Source organism: Ochlerotatus camptorhynchus, unplaced genomic scaffold (assembly GCF_037179485.1).
Source record: "Ochlerotatus camptorhynchus isolate MF236.1 unplaced genomic scaffold, CSIRO-AGI_Acam_v1.1 ptg000137l, whole genome shotgun sequence".
NCBI lineage: Eukaryota > Metazoa > Arthropoda > Insecta > Diptera > Culicidae > Ochlerotatus > Ochlerotatus camptorhynchus.
Genome location: NW_027040627.1, coordinates 3,520,122 through 3,547,624, shown reverse-complemented (window position 1 = coordinate 3,547,624; position 27,503 = coordinate 3,520,122). Strand labels below are relative to the sequence as shown.

Genomic DNA, 27,503 nt, shown 5'->3' with positions numbered 1-27,503 from the left:
CCGATCGCACAAGTCGTTCCCACACCCCACCCATGTGGGGTGCGGCTGGAGGATTAAAATACCATTTGGTCGTGGTATTGGTGAAGGTTTCGGCGCACTGCTGGATTTGGTCTTGTAGCTCATTCGCGGCACCGCGGAAGTTGGTGCCGTTATCAGAGTATATCTCGGATGGGGCACCTCTTCTAGCAATGAATCTAAGGATGCACATCTTGCAGGACATCGAAGACAAGCTATGTGCCACCTCCAAATGTATCGCTCGAGTTGTCAGGCACGTGAACAAGGCAACCCATCTCTTAGCGTGTTTGCGACCAACTTTGACTGTCACTGGCCCGAAGTAGTCCAGCCCGGTGTAGGTGAACGGACGAAGAAATGCTTCCAGCCTGACCCGCGGTAGTGGGCCCATCTTCGGCGAACCCAGCGATGCGTTGTAAACCTTGCACATCTGACATCTAGCGGCGACTTTGCGGACCAGATTCCACGAGACCTGGAATGTAGACCAGTTGACGAAGCTCATTGACTACCGTCTCCTGGTTACGGTGGTGACATCGACGGTGGTAGAAATCTACGAAGAGAAAGGTTACTGGATGGTTCGGAGCTAGTATAACGGGATACTTAGCTTCGATCGGCAGGTTGGGGTCGGCGCCGATACGACCATCCATTCGCACCAATCCCTCTTCATCGATGAAAGCTGACAATTTATACAACGGGCTCGATACCGGCACCGCCCCCGAAGGCTTTGTAGAATGTCAACTCTGCAACACAGCTAACTCCTCAGGAAACGTCTCCAGCTGAACCATCTTCCACAGCTTCACTTCCGCTTTGCACAGAAGTTCTAAATTTATCGGTGTTTCCAACGACGTATCTTCGCTCATCACTCCTCCGAATTTGAGAACGTACGCTACCGTTCGCTGCAGCTTTTCCCATCTCGAAAAACGTTTCACATCGATCACAGGCTCTATTTTCACCCGTCGGTTAACGAGTACCGGGCGAAGTTCTTCTGCTGCATCTGTTCCTTTCAAATTTTGTTCTGGCCAAAACTCCTCTGGACCCCATAGGAACTGTGGTCCTCGATACCATGGATCTTCAGGATCAAAGCACGGCCCGTTGCCCCACTTCGTTGCCTTATCCGCTACATTCTACATCGTTGGTACTTTCTTCCATTCGCTTGGGTTGGTCGATGTCAAAATCTCTCCAATTCTGCAAGCAACGTACGGTCGATACCTGCGGAAATCGGAGTTGATCCAATGAAGGACCGTCGATGAATCGGTCCAGTAGAACCGTTGATGAATAGGAAGCTGATGATTCTCCAAAATCAACTGTGCTAGTCGGGTTCCCAGGATGGCAGCTTGCAATTCGAGCTTTGGGATTGATAGTGTTTTGATTGGAGCGACCTTGGTTTTCGCTCCTATCAGCGCAAAATGCGGCTGACCAGCATAGATAAAGCAAATATACACTACGCAGACGTATGCAGTGCTGCTTCCGTCGACGAACGTGTGAAGTTGCAGTGGCTGGCAGTCTTCTGGAACAGCGTCTCCAAAATACGACCTTGGAATACGGACATCGTTCAGCTTTGGCAACAAGTTTATCCAACGCTTCCAATCTCCAAAAATCCCGTCATCTATCAAGTCATCCCAGTCACATTGGCTCACCACAAGTCTTGAATGATGATTTTCCCTTGAATCACGTACGTGGCGAGAAATCCAAGTGGGTCGTATAGACTCATAACCGTCTTCAAGATCTGGCGCTTCGTAGGACGAACTGAACTGTCTAACAAACCCTCCTCTGTACCAGGCATGTAAGCGGAGAAGGTCAGTTCATCTGATTGTGGTAACCAGCGGATACCCAGGACAGATTCTGCAACGTTAGACTCCTCTGAATTCCACATCTTCTCCTTCGCAGCATTTCTTTCTCCAAGTCCTTCCAGTACCTCTCGGCAATTTGACATGAAGTTTCGAATTTCAAACCCCCCTTGGCTATGGACGTATCTGACTTCCTCGGCCAAACGAATGACCTCCTCCAGTGGCTATTGATGATAGCGTCAGCAGCGTTCGGGAACTCTAGTGCATGCTCTTTCGCATTTAGATTTTTAATGTATTGTGCTGAGCATGGGGAACAGGCTGCTCCAAAAATCTCCACATTCATCACGTAAATGACGGGCTCTTCGGATGAGTCTTTTCTATGCAGGAAAATCTGCGACTTCTGGTCTCTCAACGCGATCTTGAACTGGTGATACATTTCTCGTATATCCCCCGTGACCGCGACGCGTCTCTGCCGGAATCGATACTGCACACTCGTTAGTGGCGTCAGCAAATCGGGACCCTTCAGCATCATTGAGTTAAACGATGTACCTTTGACTTGAGCGGCAGCATCCCATATCAACCGCAGTTTCTGTGGTTTCTTAGGATTAATTACCACTCTCAGCGGCAAGAACCATATTCGGTCTTGATCCTCGGAACACAGATCATCCTCCGTTGCAATACGCGCGTAGCCCTTTTCCAAATAGGCGTCCACCTGGAACCTTTTGAGTCTTTCGCTCCAAACTCTTCAGTCTGCTTACAGCCATAGGATAGCTGCTGGGGAAGTGGACCTCATCACATCTCCAAAGCAGGCCAGTTTCGAATCCACCTGGTACACGTCGAGTTGTTGATTCGAGAATTTGTCTGGCCCTTTTGTCTTCTGCCGATTCAAGCTCAGTAGTCAATGGAGTGACACCGAGACTGTCCGTCAGGAAGGACTGCTTTACCAAGTCATGCAACTGACGATCTTCAGTCATACGGCTGACGTGGAAAACTCCTCGGAAATCGTCTGGTTTGGTAGATGCTCCTCCGTAGACGCACCACCCTAATCTTGTCTTAGTGGCGATTGGTTGACCCCGTGCTCCTTCACGAATCTTCAGCGGAGTGGACAAGTAGAGGTTTTCCAGGCCGATCAGTAGCTGCGGACGAGCTTCATCGTATCCATCAATATTCAAACCTTTGAGGTACGGAAAGTTATTGATTAGGGTTGATCGACTGAACAGGAAGTTCTAACTCTTCTACAGTACGTGCGTTGACCACGTTGAAACGTCGTTTCTTTTGCTTTCCGGAAATCTCCAGCTTCACCACGCAAGACTGTTCCTCTACTCGGGACACATTTCCGGTCCAGCGAAGGTGCAATGGATCTGGTGAACCCTTGAGACCCAGTTCGTCAGCCAAACTCTTCTCGATTATCGTTACCTCGGAAGCCTCGTCGAGTAACGCAAATGTGTTAATGAAACCAGAAGCACCATGCACCGTAATAGGGAGAATGCGATACATTACGGTCTGACTGACGGAGTGGAAATTCTGTGAGCTAGCTGCTAATTTCGACTGTGAAGGGAAAGAGTGGAGCAAGGGATGGTGACGTAGTCGACACCCGTCGATCGTACAATCCTTGGGTCGCCGACAGGGATAAAGAAGGTGATTCCTCATACAGGATCTGCACAAATTGTGCTGCCGCACCATCTTCCAACGTTCATCAGAATTCAATGCTTTGAACTTACCGCAACTATCCACTCCATTGCCTACTTTGCTGCAGATCGGACATACCTTTTCCGATGGTGTTTGCTTCAACTGGTCATCACCTGACGCCCGAGTATCGCTGTGGTGATTGACGAATCCTCGAGCCTTCGCATTCCCGCTTTTCTTCGTTTCATCTTTCGGTGCCTTTGCCAAAGTCGCTGGTCGATACGTTGTTACCTCGCTTACTTTCCGTACTATATCCGCCATAAACTGCCCGAAGGTGTCCAGACTAACTACCGGTACAGGATCCTTGAAGTCCACCCACTTGAGCTTGATCTCCGACGGAAGCTTCTCGACAAGCTCATGCAGCAACGATGGATTGCCCAAATGTGCTTCAAGATTTGCTGCAACTAGGTGATCGCAATAGTTCTGCACCGCCATCCCATAAGCGATAAGTGTGTCTAACCTTCCTTCCTTCGGGGATTGCGTATTTCGGATCTTGGCCAATAGCGAGTTGATCAGCACCTCTGGCCTGCCAAAGAGCATTCGCAGTTCGTCAGGCCGAATGCTCCGCGATTGGGTTGCGTAGGTGCCCGTAATTGGTCTGGGCGTGTTCCTTCCCTAGGGGCATTCGAACCTGGATTTGGATGATTTTCTTCGGGAATCCTTGGTAGACCCGGTGACCTGTTGCGTGGAATATCAGGCTGTCTCTGGTCACGATGGTCAGAGGGCCCCGGCCCATCATCCCGGATATGCGGACGCTGTCCTCGGTCCTTGGAGGTTCTGTCAGGAACAGGAACATCTTCATTCACTTTGTTGCTCGCTTTTGGTTTCGTCCCGGTGTACCGTTTCTTACCGGATTTTTCCATCGGTAGGGGAACTGAGAGTACCTCCGGTGGGTTGGAGTTTTCCTTTTCGAGGTTGTCCACCGAGTCTTTTACCCTTTGCGCGCGAGGTGCGTACAATGTTTTGTGTTTTTCAGCAAAACCCATCTGCTCCAACTCCCGGAACCCGGAACTCTTCACGGCGTTTCTTCTCTTCAATCCGCATCCTATACAGGCATTCCCGTTCTGCGTTTTTGGCATTCTGCGCACGATCGATTTTTCGACGATCTTCTTGGTTCCTCTGCTCTGGTGATCTGGAAGGGCTTTTGCTCCATCAGACGATTGATCGAAACTAATGCTGCTCATTGAGCTACATCTACGGACTGATCCTTCCAGTTGGGCGTTCAAAATCCGATACTTTTCGGCGAGATACTTCTCCTCCAGCTTCCGGAGCAATTCAGAACGGGATTTCTCATCGTCCAGTTTCTTCTTCGCTAGTGCTTGCTCCTGCTCCTGCTGCCGACGTTCGTTTTCCAGCCGCTTTCGCTCCAGTTCTGCCTCCCTTTTGCGCTGCAGCCTTTCTTGTTCTTGCTGATGACGTTCTTCGTCCAAACGACGGCGTTCGAGTTGCGCCTCCATCTCACGTTGCAGCTTCTCCTGCTCGATGCGGGCTTTCTCCAATTCCGCCTCTTGCTTTCGACGCTCTTCCTCCTCGAGAACCCGCTGCAACTCCAATCGCTTCCGATCCTCCAACTGCTGCAATTCCAAAGCGGCTCTTATTGCACGGGCTGATGCACTGGTGCTTACCGTGATCGACGAACGACGTGAGGAAACGGAATTCTTTTGTCGACCAACCGGTGTACTGGCCGCAAGCAGTTCTTCACTGCAACCTGGACAGGTCCAAGAACGATCCGCTACTGAATCTCCTACATGCACACACTTGTAGTAATACCACATATCGCATAAATCGCATGCGATCATACTTTCGTCGTCCGGATCTTCAAACAGGCCACATCGCACTGCTGGAGCGGAAGCCTTCGTCTTCGGCATCTTGGCCGGATCGTTCGAAAACCACCGAAATTCACTATATTCCGTAAACCTTAAAGAATGTTGCCGCTGCAACTAAGGTTAGAATGAAAAACACTCCTCTTTAGCGTAGATTTCACTCGCTTTAAGCTGCAAATATTTATTATTTTAAGTAGATTTTAAGTAGGAATATCTATATTTAACTTACGTTTAGTGTTTAAGCAAATTTTAATAGTTTTAAGCAAGAAAATATAATAGTTTTATCGAATACAATGCAATTGAGATCCACGTTTCACAAAATATCTTCACCTTTTGATTTCATGTAATCTTCGACGAATGACAGTTGCACTGACGGCTGTAGCGATGACAAGCAGCGGTAGGGCTACCAGATTCCTCGCTCGTCCGTCCGTTACGAGTTCAAGGGGACTGCGGATGGCTCGTAGCAGTACCAACACTAGTGTTCTAAATCTTGCATGCACCGAAAAAAAAAGTTTCAGGTTGGAATTTTGTCGCTGGTTGGATTCAGGTGAGTTTTTTCTAGTGCGGTTTGCCGACCCTGCAAATTGGAGTTGAGCTAGCCGTAAGATGCAGGCGTCAACAATCTGATACTCATCTTCAAAAAAAGGCTATCATGCCCTGACATCCCGGCACACATTTTTTCCTATAATCTTCGAAAACACCCCCTATTTTTTTGATTTTTTTGGGGAAAGTCTGACTCTAAAAGAAATTCCAAACAACTGCCAAAACAGCGTGACAAAAGTTCGAATTCCGTTAATTTTGGCGATCAAGATCAGTGCTGTAAATTATCAAAATCAATTGAACATTATTGATGAAAATGAAAGGGACCTCCTTCGAATCGGTGATATCAGTTTGCCTAGTCAATTGACGAAGACATGGATTCGATTCCGTTCTTAAAATATCCATATTGTAGTTTTTAAAAAACCGGAAGCTGCCATCTTGGATTTCAAAATGGCGTCATTTATCGATTTCAGGTCTGTACTCACTCCGCTCCTCTCCAAAAATATTCATAGTTTAGAGTGTTTCACAGTTTTACCGAAGCCTTATTTCTCCATCTTAGATTACTACTGTAAACGTTTGTTACAATATTTGTATAATTTTTAATTTGTGCATGATTGTTTAATGTACTGTCATGTTTTTATAAGTTATTTGGTGTTGGTTAGTAGGATTATTAAAAGATTATCACGGTGTTGACTCAAAGGCGAAAAAAAAATTCCCTGGCTTTCCAGTCGGTTTTCAGAAAAATTCCAGTCCACAAAACTTCATTATTTTAACATAAGAAGCTGTGATGTGCATTATTATATAGTAGTGCAAATTAAGGTTAAAAGCTTTCGAAAATATCAAGAATATCATACTCATGGCACGTACAACAGAACTTGATACTAATACAATTTTTACAGAACATATGACCGACTACCTACGAAGGATGTGAATAGGCCTAGGGCTATAAATACATATTAAAGGGCGAACACGAAATTATTGCGACACCGAAAATGTCATGCCAATTTTCTTATAATGTTTAGAATCAAACCAAAATTTTAGGGTAGTTTTATACATATATTTACTTCAAAAATCAAAAGAAAAGTTAATCGATGGAGCCTTGAGTGTAAAATTGAACGCATTTTCGCTTGATGCCCTCCATCAAAGTCTTTACAGTGTCATCCGGTACCAGTTTCTCAGTTTTTTTTTTCCATTTTCTTAACATGTCCTTCTCGTCTTTGACTGTCTTCTTGCTCTTCCGAAGTTCCCGCTTCATTATTGCCCAGTACTGCTCCACCGGGCGCAGCTCCGGACAGTTTGGCGGATTCATGTCCTTTTGAACAAAATGGACAGAATTGGCCTCATACCACTCCAGGACACTTTTAGAATAGTGGCATGATGCCAATTCTGACCAAAATAGCGGAGCTTCATCGTGCTGCTGCAAGAACGGCAAAAGGCGCTTCTCGAGGCACTCAGATTTGTAGATCTCGCCATTTACTGTGCCCTTTGTCACGAAAGGCTCACTCCTCAGTCCGCAAGAGCAGATGGCCTGCCAAATGAGATATTTGTAGGCGAACTTCGACATTTTCTTCTTCTTAAATTTGTCGTCCACATCGAACTTGCTCTTGCCGGTGAAAAACTCCAACCCCGGAATTTGCTTAAAATCGGCTTTTATATACGTTTCGTCGTCCATCACACAGCAGCTATATTTTGTCAGCATCTTCTCGTAGAGCTTCCGTGCCCGAGTTTTAACCGTCGATTGTTGCCGCTCATCACGGTTTGGGAAGTTTTGTACCTTGTATGTATGTAGTCCAGCTCTCTTCTTTGCATTCTGCACGTAGCTCTGTGACATGCCGATCTTTTTAGCCAAATCACGGCTTGAGACGTTAGGATTTGCTTTAATCATCCGCTTCACCTTTCCCTCCGTCTTTTTGTTCTCCGGTCCCGGTTTTCTTCCAGCTCCTTTGCCGTGGTCCAACGTCAACCGCTCCTGGAACCGCTTCAACACTCTGGAGACGGTTGAATGGTGAATGTTCAACATTTTTCCCAACTGCCAGTGCGACAGGTCAGGAAATTCCAGGTGTTTGGAAAGAATTTGTTCTCTCAACTCGCGTTGGTTCACCTCCATTTTCGTTGAATCGAAAAACACGACTTCGAGTTTGACAGCATGTACACAATACACATCAATGAGAAAGTGTGCAAAATTTGGTTGATTTTTACCCAATGGTAAAAAAGTTATGCTCTGTTGAATGTGTCGCAATAATTTCGTGTTCGCCCTTTATAACCTTCTTTCCTTTATTTAACGTCGGTCTCTGTTCCACAATCTAGTGCCAATCACCGACGGACATCGATTGCCATCCATTGACGGCAATCGAATGTGCAGGAAGGCAGCTTCCACACCTGCGTAGGATATCGTACCCATTCAACACACATGGGCCGGGACCAACGGCTTTACTTCCCTTCCGAAGGAAGGCGTGACCAGAGATTTTTATGCCTCAGAAAAATCCCACCGACCTCAGCAGTCACGCTTACCACTACACCATTGGTGCCGGCATTACATATTATAATATAATAATGAATAACTACTGCTCACAGCTAGACTCACTATTCATTACTAAGTAATAATTGGAATATTTAATAAATGTCACCAAGCTAGTTTCGAAGGAGCTAGAGTTGCGATCGGGAGTGCTGATAGGTATTAATTCCGGAGTGATTTGAGATTTGGGCGTAATTGTATTTGTAAACAAACACGTCAATCGCCGATTTATAGCGAATAACTCAATTTTGAAAACTAATAATATTATGAGGTAGAGGTACGATTCTTCTATCATTTGGTATAGTTTGTTTTATAAAACTGACCTTTTATTCACGAGAAATTGGCGATTGACCAGTTTGTTTACAAATACAATTACGCCCAAATCTCAAATCACTCCGGAACTATCAAGCAAACTTTTATTGATTATTGAGTTGCCCATTTGATGAATTCTAGGATAGCTCAGATGACAAGGCAAGCGGCTGGTGATCGGAAGGTAAATGGTTCGAATCCCATGCAACGACATGTATAAGTATTCAATAAATTTTCTAATATCTGTGTGGCTCGCGCCATGTCAGAAAAAATGAAAATAATCACTTAAGAAACACACCCTTCCTTGTCCCCCCTCGTCCCTCTTAATTTTCCCACAGTTGAATAATCGTTTAATAAATGTATAATAATGTCTAATTAAAGTATCACATGAGAATCAAGCGTATACAGAGCATGTCTAATAAACGCTGAATAATAATAAAAAAATTATCGTAAAACTCTGTTACAAACCCATATAAGTCGAATAAAAGCTTCTCGACATACCTTATATAGCACCAAGTAGTTCAATGTTGTGGTTGAATAAATTCTCCAGATTTGTGTGAACAAAGCCTGAACAGAAGATATTATTAAAAATATTACAAATACTATTAGGCATGCTGTTGAATAAAATCGTCAAGAAGTCGTTTCTTTAATAGACGATAGTTTGTTAGGAAACCACTGAAAGCGACTTCCTCAGCTCTGTAAAGTTAATTAGATTGAGCCTTATCAAATAAATTAATAATAAGTTGTATGGCAAGTTGATAGAACACAAGTTTACTTGTACTCTGGCTTTAGCTAAATGTAACCAAATTGGGTGAACATTCTGACATATCAAGTATGGTCATTGATTAAAGGGGGCTCATATAAAAAACCAATTAATAATCAGCTCTTTAGTTACCATAAAGAATCATATTTCATACTGGTGACGCACTTTTTAATCCGGCATCTTTAGATTATCGAGAGCCGGATTAAAGAGTGTCGTATTATCGAGATGATACTGCTTTCACGAACCAACTAAGGCACTTATTTTTATAAACTCCATATGTCAGCATTTCAGTGTTCACTCGGCTGTCGACAAAAGCAGGCCACTCTCGATGTGTGCTGCGCGATCGTCTATTTTCTCGGCAGTAACCATTGTGTGGTCCTCCTCATTGTTCTTCATCAGCAGTTCTTTCGGTCGATGCGTCGTCGACTTTGGAAAGCAACCGTTTCGTGATGAGTGTGTGAGTGCTGACCACGTTTTGCGTCCATTGCTGCAATGGACGCGCTCTGACCCTCGTTGGCGTACAACAATTTGCCATACAATGATACCACTGGAAGCGGCTCCAGTTCTGATGGAGAAGGCTTTTTGGATAGCGGAAGATAAAGTGTTTATTGTGTTGTACCTTTTGACTATAGTTTTAAGATGTATTGTATAGTGACCAAGAATCCTCGGCTCTGTAAAGTTAATTCGGTTGAGCCTTATCAAATAAATTAATAAACAAAAAAAAAAAAAAATGTCAGCATTGGATCGTTTCATAACTGGTAATGTAACTGTTACCAGCCATGGCACATCATTCACATTCATTTCGTGCATTCATTTACATTCATTTGCCCCTAACTTTTTCCATCAATAGAATTCCGTTAAATGATGTATGAAACTTTTGTAGGTTTTGATATTAACTACAACTTTTGTCGTTAATTCAAATCTGTACCTCTTATGCATGACGAACTAGAGCGGGCAGAACTTGTTACTATTTTTCAGTGAATGTAATTTACATTCACTGAAAAACATAGGTAAGTTATGTTCGCCCTGGTTCATTATGCATAAGATACACAGATTTGAGTTATTCAAAAGCTAATATTAAAACCTACAAAAGCTTCATACTTCATTTCATAGTATTATGTTAATGAAAAAAGTTAGAGGCAAATGAATGTAAATGAATGCACGAAATGAATGTAAATGATTTGGCATGCCTGACTGGTATATCTCCCCTATATTTATATCGTTCAAAGGATTTCTAGTTGAGCCTATAGTTGAAATTATTTGTAATACAGATGTAGATTACAAACGCCTATCCAAATATTTTAAATTGAATAACCTCCTACGCTATCGGCGCACTAATATTACGAAAATTGAACCGATTACCCAATTCACAACCATCAGGTGATAAATCACATTGGAATGAATTGAACGACCAGTCAAACCCATCATAATTCTTGTTTAAACTCATTCAACGTTCCCAAGCGGCGCTGTGATATTGATTTATCATTCCTGTTTACGTATGAATTAATGTCTAATGTAATGTATTTATCAGTATCAGCACGACATTGGCAGAGCTGGCTTTGATATCAACTTCCCTATCGCAATGGCCTGTTGTTTGTTATCTACACGTAGATTATCATCGTAGATCGCCTTCCTGTTATTTCGTGCGTTTTCCTCCGATCCAGCAGACAGAAATCCAGTATCTAATATCGTGGTGTGTAGTTCAGCTGTCTTATTCTCTTTCAGTGAGCGAACTCTCCCGGCTCGTATGAATGTTGCCAAATATCCACCAAACAGACGGAAGCATGAAACCGATAGAACATTATCAGCGGCAGCGAAAGGTGGTTCAAAATTGACCACAGAACGTAACCGTAAAACTCGTATCTGTGGATTAGCGATTAATACGGATAAAGTTTCGATTTAAAAGACCTTAAGATAATTGAAAACAAGCTTACCTCTCATCGCCAAAGTCACCCGTTTTGACGGAAAACGTGTAGTAGATCCAAAGCGATACATTTGCAATAGTCAGGAATGTGACGAGTTCTTTGCCAGGTTTCCTTTTCCGTAGCTCTGGTGTATTTGAACACCGTCGCAGCGTATCGATGATCCATGGTGTTTGAATCAGGATCTGCAACAGCTGCGTGAAGATGATGAAACCGTTGAGGATCGATTGGTTCACGAAGGCTGGAAGCATACTGAAAAGGCTTTCCGAGAAGAACGCAGGAATTGCTATGAAAAGTAGTACGTCGTCCATGCGGGAAATGGGATGCTGATTGATGTCCAGTTGGCTAGTTTGGAAATATGCAAGTATGACGGCGAACGTCATGATGACTAAGACGACTAATTCGAATATGGAATCCAGTAGGATGCCTGTATCACGATAATCGCTGAAAACAATAATTGCATGAGAATAGGTATGTGAATCGAACAACTAAACTACTCACTCATCTCTGGCGGCAATGTGGAACAAAATGATGACGACGACTGTAGCCACGACCAGAATCAGCCCAGCAAATAATCCTCGGCTTGAAGCATGACAATCACCGTAAACAACCATTCTTCCCTTGACCTCTATATCATGGTCGATAGTATTTTCCTGGACATCCGAGCACACGCTGTCACCATCATTGGTATGCACGCTTTTCTGACTACCGTGGCCTTGTCCGTGTCCGCTGTGTCCTTTGGTGGAGAGTTTCTTCGGACAGCGGTTGATATTCGCATAGATCATGTACAGCAAACCAACGATCAGAATGTTGAACTCAATTACGAACGGATATAGATAAGGCGAAAATGTTGTCAATATGTCGTTCAGCTCTTCTGGTCCAGGACAAAAATACAACACCAGCCCATCGTGCAAACCATCTTCCTCTTGTTGGTTATCATCATAGGATTGCTTGATCCTAATAGCTACATGAGTTTCTCGAACGATCGTATAAACCCAGAAAGCCAGCGCAGTGCCGATGGCATGCATTAATCCAAACCGTGCCAATCCACGGTAGTGATTGATTACAACATTAGCATATTTCCAAAAAAAGAAAACCAAAAACAAGCAGTAGGACAGAAACAGAACTTCCATTGCAATGGTGACGTTTGATGCACATGCAGCCCACTTTCCATCTGTGCTATTCATCAAAATTCCTTGATAGGAAAGAAGCAAAACCGAATGAATCAATAATCCAAAGCAGAACCAAGTAGCTCCCAGCTTCAGATAAATAAACTCCCCATGCCGCCCGCTCACAAAGCAATAGCTATGCGGAACAGGTTCTAGCCTTGGAAGCTCCCATTCGTGAGCTGTGTTCTTCTGTGGGGCATTAGGATTCAGAGCCAGTGGCCCAAAATTGAACTGCGCAGCAGTCCTGGCCATCATTTCATCATAGTTCTGCTGTCTTCGTTCCAACTCTTCAATTGCCTTGTGAGTCTTGTGTACGTGAAGTCGAATATCTATGTACAAAAACACAAAGTACACAATCCCAACCGATACCATGTACAGTCCGAAAACCTCCGCCAACGGGTAGCGTTTATTATTCTCCACTGCATCGGTCACGAAGGCAATCAGACCAAACACTATCAGGAACAACATATAGCTCAACGCCGTCACAACGGCCAAGTACCGAAGAGTAAACTTCTTCTTTTCCTCCGCCGACGACGGGGGAGGGATCAGGTGTTCGCTGGCCGCCGCCGTTCCATGTGATCGATGTGAGTGACCTCCGATCGAAGGTTGATATGAAATCGCTCGTTGCATCACTGGAGGCTTGCTGGTGGATATGACCGAGATGGGTCGTTTTCGAAACGATGTCATCGGTGTGTGAGTAGAATCGAAGGTGTCGCCAACAGCCATATCGCGTTCCGGTGGAGCTGTCGCTGGAATAGCAGGAACGAACTGTTCGGAAAGATGACAGATAACGGAAATTTAGTCTAAGCTGGCTGAATTAATCTCGGTAGTCTTTAGTAAGTAAGTTCGGTGACGTCTTTTTGCGACGTATGTCTCTTTCCGTGGGGATTTGGGTTTATCTTCAGATAATTCGGAATCCAGAAACAGACAGTATGTGTTGAAATTTTGATTGATTGTAACATTTGTATCAATTCGTACCTATCCAGAGGCGTTTGCTGATATGATGAATATTCGATTTGCAGAAATTGTAGCAGCTGGGAAATCATTGAAGCAGCAAATCTCAGATATAGAATGCATATCAAATCGTTAGAGAACCGGTTCTTCAGCCACATCCCGCGTACCATGAAGTTTTGGAAGCCAGAAAAAGAACGTCGATAAAGCATTTAGGGTATCAGAAAGTTGCAATAAATTTCAGGCGAATATCAACGAGGTACCCGAAGGTTTGCTAAGAGCTTGAAAGAAATACTAAAAATTCCATCTGATTGAACTGCTGGAAAAATTTAAAACTTCCATCCCGGGATTTCCTGGGATAAAAAATCCCGGGATTTTAACCAATACTGCGATTTCCAAATCCCGAGAATTAAATTTATAAATCTCCGATATCTGGAAGTAGAAATTGATCCCGTGATTTTTATCATAAGTATTCTTCAAGGATTTCAATATATTCTTCTTGTTTGGCTTTTATTCTGATTTATTTAAGGTATTGCTCATAGACAGCACATTTTGATTATTCTCATTGTAACAAGAAGCACTCATGAAAAATACGGTCTAAAGCTTGCTTCAGATAGAATTGGAACAAAAACAATAGCCTGTATTTCAGTTATTTATTATTGAATTCAAGATCTTTTTTCATACAAATGTAGCGTTTTCTTCATACTTTTAAGAAAAATTACGGATAAAATTATTCGTCACGGTTTCGAAGGAATTCTCGAATTTTTCCTGTAACACGGCTCATTAGGCGGCGCACACTTTCTTCGTCCATCGTTTGCCTTGAGTCTCCTCTTCATGATTGCCCAGTATTTCTCAATAGGGCGGAACTGGGGGCAGTTGGGTGGGTTAAGATTTTTCGGAACAAACTGGACCCCTTTCTCTGCATACCATTCTTGAACGACTTTGCTGTAATGACAGCTTGCCAAATCTGGCCAAAACATTACGGGATGGTCGTGAGATCGAATGAACGGCAAAATTCGTTTTTGGAGACACTCTTTTTGGTATAGTTCCGACGTCATTGTCTTAGGATTGTCTTATTTGTAACGAAAACTTTCGTTTTTTTTGCCACAGCTGCAAATGCCCTGCCAAATCATAAATTTTCGTGCAAATTTGTCGGCAAAAATCAATTTAAATTTGGCTGGAACATCCCCCCGAGCCGTTGCCAAGTAAAATTTTTGACCTGGGATTTGCCCGAAGTCAGCCTTGACATAGGTTTCATCGTCCATCAGAAGACACCCGTCGAACTTGGTCAGCACCTGGTCGTATAGCTTCCGCGCACGGATTTTGGCCACACTATTCTGTTTTATGGTCCGATTTGGCTGTTTGCTAGCTCGATACGACTTGATTCCTTCCCGGAGTCGAGTTCTCCTCACGCTACTAAGGGCAGCACCGAAATTTCTGGCCAAATCACGGTCCGACAGATTGGGATTCCTCTTAATCGTCTTCAAAATCTTACTACGCAGTTTCCGGTCGACAGTTCCACTCCGACGATTGGCTTGAGGCTTCCGAATCGTCGTCAATGTTTCCTTATACCGTTTAATAACGCGTTATACGGTATTTCTGGGCAATTTCAGCTGTTTAGCTAGCCTAGATGCAGACCACAATGGATTTTCCAAATAACTGTGCACAATTTTTTCCCTTCTTTCGGCTTCCATGTTGATTGTTTACAAAGTACAGTCGATTTGCGGAATGTCAAAAATACATACGTGAAGCTGACAAAATTCCCGACACGTGGGCGCCAAGAACTTTCAAATCCGTCCACCAGGAGCACCACAATATGAGCAAAAGTTTGTTCCAATTCTAAATGAAGCAAGCTTTAGCAGTGAAGCAAACCGTGAACATTTCGATCAAATTTTACAATCGGATTTTTAATGTTGGTACATAGACGAAAATCATTCGAAATCGGTACCCAGCCCAAATGCAGCTTAATCTTTTGGGCAGAAACATTACTCAATCATTGTTTTTTCTAGTACCTTGGGGTCTTCAAAGTGAACTTGGAATACCCATATTACGTATTTGAAGCAAAAATGTCAACAGAAGATCAACTTTCTGCGTTCGATTTGCGGCACATGGTGGGGTGCTCATCCGGGAGACCTCATAACGCTTTATAAAATAACTAAAGTCTGTTTCAGTTAGTATTTGGCCGCTATTTTTAATTACTGTAGCGCCTGAGATGAACTAGCCTACGGCTAAAAATCTCCTAAATAAAGAAGAAAAAATGTAGCGCCTCTAGTTGTCGTTGTCGAACGTGATTGACGTGAAAAAATTCTGCACACTCACATTTTGATGGACGATGAAACTTACGTAAAAATGGACTTTGGACAAATCCTGGGCCAAAAATTTTACTTTGCTAATATGATCTGTCCATGAAACAAATGATTCATGGGATTCCAGATCAACTTCGACCTATTATTATCCCGCGTATTTTTACTGAAAAGTACCAACACGTCAATTGCGTGAAAAGATATTTTACAGACGGGTCACGTCTCAATGGATCCACTGGCTTCGGTGTCTTCATTGAAAACTCTAGCGTCATTCGCAAACTTCAGGAACCTTGCTCCGTTTATGTTGCTGAGCTGGCAGCAATTAACTTCGCATTGGGGATGATGTCCAACATGCCCGCAGACCATTACTTCATCTTCTCGGATTGTCTCAGTTCGATTGAGGCTATTCGGTCGAGGAAACCAGGTAGGTTCCTCCAGTCATCTTAATTCCTTTCAAAGGTAAGGGAGCAGATGGGTGTGCTGGTCGAAAGATCCACACTACCGTTCATACTGACGACATCGCTCTGATGAGACAACGAAACCCGACCCCCAAGCTCCTTCCCTTTTCCTATCCTTCGATAATGCACCCTTCTAACCTCGAGTAAGCCGAGAGTATTCGGCCCAACTTCTACTAGACATAGAATTAAGTAATTTTGTTACAAACAAAGAACAATGAATTATCGGCTCCGTAAAGCTAACGCGATTGAGTCTTACAAATAAACGAATTAGATAAAAAAAGGATTTGCATCGTTAGTGGCCAACCTCAACCGGATGAATTTCTTGACAGTTCAGTGGTACTATTTACCTTTTTTTTTTTAACTTTCATTTCAAATTTACCGATTTTTCAATTTACACCTGAACATGTAAAGTAGAGTGATGCAAAATTTTAAATTTTCGCTCCACAATACTTAAACGATTCTAAATCGGATCCTGACTAACCTCTCAAAATTTGAACCCATTTTGTGAAAAGCTGAGATGACACAAACCATTTGAAGTTTGTATGGGAATTACTATGGTAAAACCATGATTTTTGTTCATGTCTGCTTCAAAAACTTTCAACTGTACTTGTAGGAAATTTTTCCAGCTACAACTTTGCTGAAGACCACGCTGATGTCTTATGATCATGCTCAATCAACTGCTCAGCAGGCAACATTGGTGTTTCTGGGGCGTTGAATAGGACACAAAAATCATGGCTACTATGTCACACTGCAAAATACAGTGTTGCTTGATCATGTCATAAGTTTACCAATCTCTTAAATAATTAATAACTTTTTCCTGTCTCATTTTACATAGAAATGTTTTTGAGCTAAGTTGTAGCTGAGAAAATTTTCTATAAGAATTGCTATCGAACTAATTCGCAGCTCAATATGGAAAAAGACTAGAAGGCAATGAACAAAAAGTTGAGATTTCCCATAGTAATTTACATGTAAACTTCAAATGGCTTGTGCGAAGTCTGTTTCTAACCAAATGATTTGTATCTTTGAGAGACTAATCAGGACCAGATTTGAAACCATTTAAGCACTGTGGAGTGAAAAAGTCAAATTTTGCATCAGTCTATTGTAAAGTCTGGAACGCGCAAAATTGGATAACTTCAAATTGGTGTATTTCTGTTAAAAATGCATTAAATAAAACCTGAAATGCTGCATTTGGAAGTTGAGTGTATATACAATGGTTGCTATGGTGAGTTTTCACCGTTTGCTCTCCAGTTTTCAAAATGACGTCCAGGCAAGAGGAGCAGCGTGTCAAAATTTTGCTTGCACAGCAAGAGAATCCGACGTTCTCACAAGCCAAGTTGGCAAAATTGCTGGATGTGGCCAAATCGGTGCAGCTGGAGCAGGTGTACGATGGCTGTTTGCAACGGGACGTCAAAATCGTTGTCGGCGACATGAACGCTCAGGTAGGACGGGAGGCAATGTTTAGACCTGCAATCGGGCCAAACAGCCTGCATGCCGTATCGAACGACAACGGCCAACGATGCGTGAACTTTGCAGCCTCTCGGGGTATGGTAGTTCTAAGTACCTTTTTCCCCGCAAGGATATTCTCAAAGCCACCTGGAGATCACCTGACCAACACACAGAAAACCAAATCGATCACGTTCTAATCGACGAGAAATTCTTCTCCGACATTATCAACGTCCGCACGTACCGCAGTGCGAACATAGATTCGGACCACTACCTAGTTGCAGTATGCATGCGCTCAAAACTTTCAACGGTGCATAACACACGTCAAAGTCGAACGCCGCGACCCAATATTGAGCAACTACGGGACGCCGGAGTTGTCCAGGACTACGCGCAGCAGCTGGAAGTTGCACTACCCACGGAAGGGCAGCGTCTCTTGAAGATGGCTGGAGGGACATCCGTTCAGCCATAGGTAGTACTGCTGCAGCGGCACTAGGTACTGCAATCCCGGACCGAAAAAATGACTGGCTTGACGGCGAATGCAAACTGTTAGTAGAGGAGAAGAATGCAGCACGGGCGAGAATGCTGCAACACCGCACGAGATTGAATGTGGAGCGATACAGACAAGCGCGGAACAGACAAAACTCGGTTTTCCGAAGGAAGCAGCGTCAGCAGGAAGACCGAGATCGCGAGACGATGGAAAATCTGTACCGCGTAAACGACACACCGAAGTTCTAGGAGAAGCTAAATAGTTCGCGCAAAGGCTACGTGCCGCAAGCCGATATGTGCAAGGACTTGGACGGTAACCTTCTCACGAACGAGTGTGAGGTGATTGAGAGGTGGAAGCAGTACTATGACGAGCACCTCAACGGTGAAGCAGCAGAAAACGAAGGTGGCACGGCAACAGACCTTGGAGCACGCGCAGAAGACGACAGGCTACCGGCCCCTGATCTTCAAGAATTTGAGGAGGAGATCGGTCGGAGCAACTGGTGTAGATCAACTACCAAGTGAGCTATTAAAATACGGTGGTGAAGCATTGGCTAGAGTGCTGCACTGGGTAATTTCCAAGATTTGGGAGGAGGAGATATTACCGGAGGAGTGGATGGAAGGTGTCGTATGCCCAATCTACAAAAAGGGCGACAAGTTGGATTGCTGCAACTACCGCGCGATCACACTACTGAGCGCCGCCTACAAGGTACTCTCCCAAAATCTATGCCGCCGTCTGTCTCCATTTTCAAGAGAGTTCGTGGGGCAATACCAGGCGGGATTCAGGAGTGCCCACGCTACCACGGACCAAAGTTTCGCGATTCGGCAGGCTCTGCAGAAATGCCGCGAATACAACTCGCGCACACATCATTTGTTCATCGATTTCGAATCCGCATACGACACAATCGATCGAGATCAGCTATGGCAGATTATGCACGAGTACGGATTTCCGGACAAACTGACGCGATTGGTCAAGGCGATGATGGAACGAGTGATGTGCGTTGTTCGAGTATCGGGGACACTCTCGAGTCCCTTTGAATCTCGAAAGGAGTTACGGCAAGGTGATGGATTTTCGTCTCTGCTCTTCAACATCGCGTTAGAAGGTGTGATCAGAAGAGCTGGGATAGACACGAGTGGCACGATCTTCAGGAAGTCCATCCAGCTAATTGGCTTCGCCGATGACATTGACATTATGGCACGGAACTTTGAGATGATGGCGGAAACGTACATCAGACTGAAGGCTGAAGCTAGGCGGATTGGACTTGTCATCAACGCATCGAAGACAAAATACATGAAAGGAAGAGGTTCTAGGGAAGACAATGTTAGCCTCCCACCCCGAGTTCAGATTGACGGTGACGAAATCGAGGTGGTCGATGAGTTCGTGTATTTGAGCTCACTGGTGACCGAAGAAAATGATACCAGCAGAGAAATTCAAAGACGCATTATGGCAGGGAATCGTGCCTACTTTGGACTCCGGAGGACGCTCCGGTCGAATAAAATTCGCCGCCGCACGAAGTTGACTGTCTACAAGACGCTGTTTAGACCGGAGGTCCTCTACGGCCACGAGACCTGGACTATGCTCGTGGAGGACCAACGCGCCCTTGGTGTTTTCGAACGGAAGGTGTTGCGTACCATCTACGGTGGAGTGCAGATGGATGACGGAACGTGGAGGAGGCGAATGAACCACGAATTACACCAGCTGCTGGGAGAACCATCCATCGTCCACATTGCAAAAATTGGGCGACTACGGTGGGCTGGGCACGTCGTAAGAATGCCGCACGACGACCCAGTGAAAATGGTTCTAGAAAGCGACCCAACAGGAACAAGAAGAAGAGGCGCGCAGCGGGCAAGGTGGATCGACCAAGTAGAAGGTGACTTGCGGACCCTTCGCAGACTACGAGGCTGGCGAAGTGTGGCCATGGATCGAGTAGAGTGGAGACGACTTCTTCGGACAGCAGAGGACAACAAGGTATGTTGCGTTTCACTGTTTTCATTTTGTTTCTATTTATATACTTTGTTTTTATTTTGTATAGTTTGCACTCGGCTCTGTCTCAACTGTCAAATGAAGAGCAAATCTCGCACTAAGAGAAGAGGTGACAATACGGGGCGAAAATATGAACCAGCTCCTGATTGGCCGATTTCATGTGCGTAAGATAGAGATAGAAATAGATAAAGATAGAGATAGAGATAGAAATAAAAGAGGAAGAAGCCAATTGTTAACTCTTCTTCTTAGATCTCGCAGATCAATACAATTCCCATGCAGCAGTAGAATAATGCCTTGTTCAGACTACAGAGTTGTAACATGTTATAACGCTCTCTTGATGGTGGTTTCTGTGTTGCAATTAGTTGACAACCGTTATAACATGTTACAACTTGTATGCAAGTTGCTGCTAAAGCCATTAAGTGTTGCATCACAACTGTCATAGCGAATCAAAACAAACATAGTGTAGCACTAAAATTTCGACTAGAATGGGGTACGTTGATGATGATGATGATGATGATGATGGACGTTAATCGATTTGCTTAGGACCAATAGGCTAGTCAAGTAGTGAGCAAATTTAAAATTGTTAGTTTCTACCGGTTGCATTTACTTCGTCCTATTTCATCCAGATTATCGAGTATCCGTTGCCGTCACCCTGTTTGGAGTAAATCCATCGAACCGCCAAAAAATCATAACGTAGGGTCCTGATCAACCACTGGACGAAACATAAAGTTTTGTTATTTATGTATCGAAAACATAAATCATAAATCAACAGACTTTTTGGAAAATAAATGAGTTTTATATGCGTTTTTACATTCGACATAGGTAGATCTTTTTATGCCGTGCACTGTTAGCCTATTGGTTTCTTGGTTGCTGTCTAATTTATTTTAAGTTTTTGGAAAGGATAACAAATGTACCTAAATGCCTCCACGTACAAAAAATCAGGCATCCAACGGTACGGTTAACAAAACTCATCCAAGCTATTTCGCAAAACAAAAATAACTGGTCAATTAATCATATCATAATTTGCACAGAGATGGTTCTGTTCCGCTAGTAGGAAGTGATAAAAATGCCCATATGGAATTTGAGATAAGTGCGAATAATTCGCTTTCGGTGCATATTCAGGTCAAAAAAGTGAACGACAACCTAAATAAATTATTCAGGGACTTTGTCGTTTAGTTTTTTTCCCGGAAATTATTGTTAAACAAGTTACAATTAATAAAAATGATTTTTCCCCATACAGTTTTACCTGCTTTACTACCAGAGAGCCAAAAAAAATACAAATTTGAGAGAGAAAATTCTTTCTCACGAGCTCAATCTCTCAACATGCCATGTATTTTGATGATACTCGATTTGTGATTTCTCTTTCACAGATAACAAAAAAGAGTCACTACAAAACATGCCTGTCACCTCTATAGGTATATGCATTTAGTTTATCATTTGAAGTCTCTACTTTTTTACTTATTCTGCACAAAAGATACTTTCTGCCCTGCCCCATACATAAAAATCGGCGGGAAATTCTGTGGGGGGGGGGGGTGAGCTATTTTGCGTACAGAATGTGTAAAAAAGGAGGGACTTCGAATATTAATCTAAATGCATATATAGAGGTACCAGCCATGTTTTGCACTGCACTGTCCTCTGTGAGCAATTAACGAAAACAGATTATGAGTAGTTTTCGATAGATGTCACCGCAAAAAACAGCAGTGACATCTGATGCAACATGAAGGCAGAAGCTTGACAAAATGATTAATTGAATAATGAATATGGCCGGTCACGAAAGATTTGTGAGTACAAAACTCAGTTTTCTTACTTTTCAACAACCAAATCGATTTTCTCTTTGCATTGCCACAGCTAAGCGAGACAATTTTCTAGAATTTGTTCAATGCAGAGTTGTAACAGGTTGTATTGGTTATCAAAAGCAACAGCAAATGCACCGAGAAACGTTAATTCTAGCGAGTTATTAACAAAAGAGAAAATCGACGAAGAGAATCGATCATCGCGTTTACGCCCTTATGCATGCTCACTGTCGAAATGTTTTCACTGTGAGGTCGAGATCACCGAGTTGCGAGGAAGTGATGCATAACCAATGAAGACAACATTCAAAATCCACAGGCTTCCTAATATGGTTTCTTGTACTCTGCTAATCCGAAGTTTCAAAAAATATGCATACCATTTCATCAAACACCCAAAACAAAAAGTTATACTTGAAAGGTTCCACCGAAGAATACCTTGTGCCTATATTTACGATTGCAGGCATATCCAAATCTCCACCGACTCTAGACATTCCCAACATGACCATAACTTCATAATCGCTCATCCAAATGAGCAAAAGACACACCAGCAAAAGGAGCTCCTTTGAAAGCAGTCCCCCACTGGAAGTAATGTTCCCTCTTGTTTCAGTTGCATTTCCGCTATGATTTTGCGGGGAAAATGACAACCTTTGCCCATCGTGTATCGGCGCTACATGGTAAATGCAAAGTAACTATTCGAGCGTTAAAATCCGGCTCATCGCACCGGAACTTCAATCACTAATTTGGCCCCATCGCCCATTTGATGAAGCACACAGAGGAGGAAACCCGAACAGGTGTTCGATGTCTCTTGGACTCTTGCTTCATTTAGGTATGGCAAATCAGTGACAAATAATAATGAAAAAAAAAAAGCTTTCCGATCAGAGCAAACATATTTCCAGTGGGAATTTCCACTATCACTGGTCATAAATTATGCAAAACTAATCCACCCTTTCACCTACCGTGGGCTTCTCATCCTCGATGTCTAACGTTGGATACAGAGTGATGCGTTTGGATGCCGTTGTGGCTACTAGATCATCTGCAGGCTCTATGACTACTGTTGGAATGACCGGTGAACTCGCCGCCGGCCCAGCAGGCTCCTGATCGCCTTCGATAGGCATCTTTCGACACTTTACACCGGATTACGCAGCTTAATGATTAACGTCACGGAAACAATCAAACCACTATAAACGAAAAGATAAAAAGCAACGCGTCCGCGACGATATCCGAACGAAGACTGAGGAACTGGAAGTGCAAAATCCGACGATACGACAGGTATCCAGTAGCACAGAGAGGCGCCTAATGAAACGGAGAAAATTTATTGTCTTTCCATAGAATTACAACGAAATCAATGATAAGTGGCAGCAGGCTCGAGACGGATATCCAACGATTGATAAGCTTTCGGCGTTTTGATTTCGGATGACAGATATCGTCGTTGTTGTCGTTCCATCGAGCGACCTGTGTAAAGGTGCTTTGACGAAGTAATGTGGTTGGTGGTCTGCTGTCTGCTGTCTGTATGCCGTCGAGGAGGGTGTTTACGAATATCTGATGAGTCAATTTGGCACGATCCAACAGGAAGCAGAGGATAATCAACACGTGACACACGGACAATGTCACGCGAATGCATTGGCATTAGAGTCAATTGATTTTGAATTCCGAGGAATTACGCGTTATCCGTTGAGATGAGAATTTCAAGTTATAATGCTGCACGTGAAGATTTTTCCGCCGGAGGCGGCAGGATTGATTCCCGGTTTGGTGGTCTAGAAGATCTTTAGGGTTGAACATGTTCTCGACTTTCCTGGGCATGCACAGCAAAAACATAATTTTAATATTAAATCCAAGAGGATGCACTTCAATCATGTCGAAAATCTCATGCAACTTTTATGGCCACAACAACAACAATGCAATAAAAGCAGCGTAATCTCAGTTCATGCACTGTATTAATGATAATTTAGTCCTTTTTGCCAAATAATATTACACCATATTTTCGACACGATTGAAGTGCATCCACTTTGATGTGATATTAAAATTATTTTATTGCTGGGTAGAGTATCATTGTGCTTATCACATAAGGGGGCATCCATTAAGTATGTCATGGTTTAAGATTAGATAGGCGCTTCAGAATTTGTGAAAGCAATGTATTAAGTAAAGAAAAAAAAACCTGAGGAAAGGGAGGTGGGGAAAATGATTTTTTTTTCAATTTAGCGTGAAGTACTAAATGAATCGCCCTCATAATACAAATTCATGCATTAGGTGGCATATAAATCTCTCAATTAATAATCGTATAACTGCTTCAAAGAACACTAAGTTGAGAGAAAGAATAAACACTGGTAAAAGCGCTAAGCCACGAAGAAGAAGAGGTTATCTTGTTGATATCAAATTTTTTTCAAATGCCGTGAAGGTGATTATTCCGTTGTATCGACTTTTAAAACGGGGTAGCCAAATGCGTGAAGTCGACTGTACGCCAAATATAAAGAGCTTAATTTTGTATAATTGAGGCGGTTATAAGGAAAGGGGTGCAAGTAACTGTAATCGATTCTCTTCATCGACTTTTGATAGCCACAGCTTAATAAACAGATTTTGCGCAATCTTTTGATCCCCCTTCTGATGAAATTCAATTGAGCAATCAATTTGATATGCTTGCGGATGATGAGAATGATCCAGCATCCAGGCAAAATTCCATTAAACATTCCCAGCTTAATTCCCCTTATTGTTGTATCCACTTCCGATTGCCATGCTCTTTGCACGGAACTTTTGAACTTCGTGAAATTTAAGCCGGGTATTGAATGAAACCTTGAACGGATTCAAACGTCTTCTCAAGTATCTTACTGAGAAGCAGCATATTTTTTTTACTTACGACACCAAAACTGAACGTGTGATCAAGGTTGTCATGAAAGGACTGCCCAGTGGTGAACCCCTGGATCAGATCAAAGATGAACTGGCAAAAATACTTAGAGTTGTGCCACTCCAAGTAATCAAAATGAAAATGAAATCCCGCCCTGGCGATTCGCGCAACGGGATTTCTAATGATTTTTATTTAGTTCACTTCAAGTCTAGTGAACTAAACAACTTTAAGGCCTTGAAAAAAGCTAGCCTTATGCTCCATGTCCGAGTGAAGCAGGAATACTTCGTACGTAGCGGAGTACTGCGTACGTAGCGAAAAATGTTTGCTTTATAAAAATTTCAATGGACTTGGGCGCTTAAAATTACGTGTTAATAGCTTGGTTAGTAATGATATTAGGAGTAAATTATATTTTTGTGTGAATCTAGTAGACACCAAACTTTGCCAGCTGTGATTTTTTTTTGACAAGGTTGGATCAATGATAAGTGATTGCTGCTTGGCTATGGCCCTCGCTGTGGCCAGTTCTATTTTATGTTAACTATATACGTCAGATGCAACACCGCAAAACAACTAGGATGTTACTCTATACTTCAGGTAAATTGGTTTAACTTTCCATAAATAATGCATGTTACGTGTTCACTTCAGCTAAGAATCGATGAAATAATTGCCAGCAATCAATATTGACGAAACATATAAACTGCAGATGTATCTGGTATGGTCTGAATATTTTTTCGGAGAAAGTCAGTTTTTAAATAAATATATGTATGTAGGTACTTGAGAAAAGCGTAATTGTTTAACGTCATTTTAGGATTCATCCCTACACAAGTAGTACACGGAATTTCCAAAGACCTGTCTCAAGCACGCAACAATCAGTAAATAACCATCAAGGTCCACCCCCATGCATCATTCGTGAAGGCTGGGATGTAGGTCCAAAATTGAGAGCAAACCTGTCGAGTCAAACCATTCCATGGCTAGATTACCGAATCAAAATACATGTTTAATGAATCAACATAGAAAAACACATCGATACTATTTTTGTTAAGCATGCCTGCAGTGAAACTGTTAAACTAACAAGATTTTTCTATTTCAGAATTTCATTAGGAAATTGGGTACCTTCATCAATGGTAAAACTAGACATCAGCTATTTATATTTAATTATTATCAATTTAGGCAAAACTTCTACATGATACAAATATTCTGTAGTTCAATTAGCAAAAACAAAAGTTCTCTCAACTGGCATTGTCCTTCTCTACTCATTACTCAAATTTTCTACTGGATTTTAGGTTAAAAGTGATAATTTATTCTCTAATTGTAACCAAACTACCATTCCTTCCTTAAATAGGTTATGTAAGCAAACGAAGACTTCAGAAAAAGGACCGAAGTGACGTTTATAAAGCGGGTGTGTAGTCATAAGCTTCTTCTTAAGTTTGCAGAACTTCTTCCACACATGTTGATATGTCTCAACGGTCTCAACCATCAATTTCATGATCTTCTTAATGTTTATGAATTTTGTGCATACTGTGTCCTCCACATTGTTTTCCCAATAGATTTATGAATATGTGATTGTCGCATTGTTACAGATTGAAACATGTATTATTGTATAATGCTGTTTCCTTACACATCATGGATTTTAGAAAGAGAATAAACGATAATAAATAACTAGGACCCATGCATTAATTATGTCACGCTAAATCGAGCAAAAAATTACCCCCTCCCCCCTATCGTCACGTTTTTCCTATACCTAATGCACCCTCCTTAGAGCGTGACATAATATATGCATCAACCCCTACATGTTTTGTTTTTCTTTTCACAGCTTCTGGGCCTGTCGAATCAGGAGCCATGTTGTACAAGTTAATATTTGTTAACCGTTACACGGGTGTACCTACCTTTCATTACAGACATACAGAGTTCAACATAAACCCGTCTAATTGTGCATTCATTATCGTATGTTAAACAAGACAAGAGTCACGGATACAACGTATATTCATAATGAGTCAGGTAACATAATAGAACAAAACATGTTTCGTAAAGTCTAAAATTGTATTTATTTTTAAAATGTTTTTTTATGAAGTAATAAAATTGGGTTGTTAGCGGAATGCTTTAAATGAAACTGCAAAAAAGGTTATCTTTCATTTAATTCCACCTAATTAATTTTGGTATCCATTACAGATACGTATTTCAACTACAATGTTCAGCCGTTATCAGTGTGTAGCATATTATCTTACAACCTTTTCCAATAGCTAAAGTTTAACATGCAACCATCTCAAATTCCAAGACCCTCCAAGTTGATAGCATAGTAAACAGACTTGTAAACCCATAACAATAAATAGCAAGTGCCTTTGCCCTTGCTGTCCCAGAAAAACTGCCACACTCGAAATTATTATTACCACATGTTTCTTTTCCGGTGGTCTAGAATCCATGTCCCAAACACAGCACGATCGTTGCAATAACATAACCCAGATTTCTGGCATACTTCTTTTGGTAACCTTCGTCGCCAACACATACGGTAACGTACGCGATTGGTCGACTATGTTTTGGAACATCTTTTTCATACTGAGTTAAGCACCTTCCCCTAGAATAAGTTGTGTAGAGTTTAGCTCCATAATAGTCTCCTTAATGAATATAGATTATTCTATTTCACCACGCGAACCTGTACGGATGCCTCTCCGTAAAAGTTATCACAGCCGAACGTTACAAGTGTTATTCCCGCTAAAAAACTTATCACAAAC

At 42.6% G+C, this 27,503-nt stretch overlaps 2 protein-coding genes across 2 annotated transcripts; both read right to left on the bottom strand.

The window, feature by feature from the left end:
• Positions 1-4,035: 4,035 nt before the first annotated feature.
• Positions 4,036-5,353, bottom strand: LOC135700482 (golgin subfamily A member 6-like protein 4). The gene is made up of 2 exons (XM_065221001.1): positions 4,336-5,353; positions 4,036-4,262 (listed from the first exon to the last, which is right to left on the bottom strand). Exons 1-2 carry the CDS (start codon positions 5,351-5,353, stop codon positions 4,036-4,038), a joined length of 1,245 nt encoding a protein of 414 aa, XP_065077073.1.
• A 5,579-nt stretch (positions 5,354-10,932) lies between these two features.
• Positions 10,933-23,111, bottom strand: LOC135700492 (proton channel OtopLc-like). The gene is made up of 4 exons (XM_065221025.1): positions 22,895-23,111; positions 11,859-13,294; positions 11,370-11,801; positions 10,933-11,298 (listed from the first exon to the last, which is right to left on the bottom strand). Exons 1-4 carry the CDS (start codon positions 23,051-23,053, stop codon positions 11,157-11,159), a joined length of 2,169 nt encoding a protein of 722 aa, XP_065077097.1. The 5' UTR covers positions 23,054-23,111; the 3' UTR covers positions 10,933-11,156.
• Positions 23,112-27,503: the final 4,392 nt, after the last annotated feature.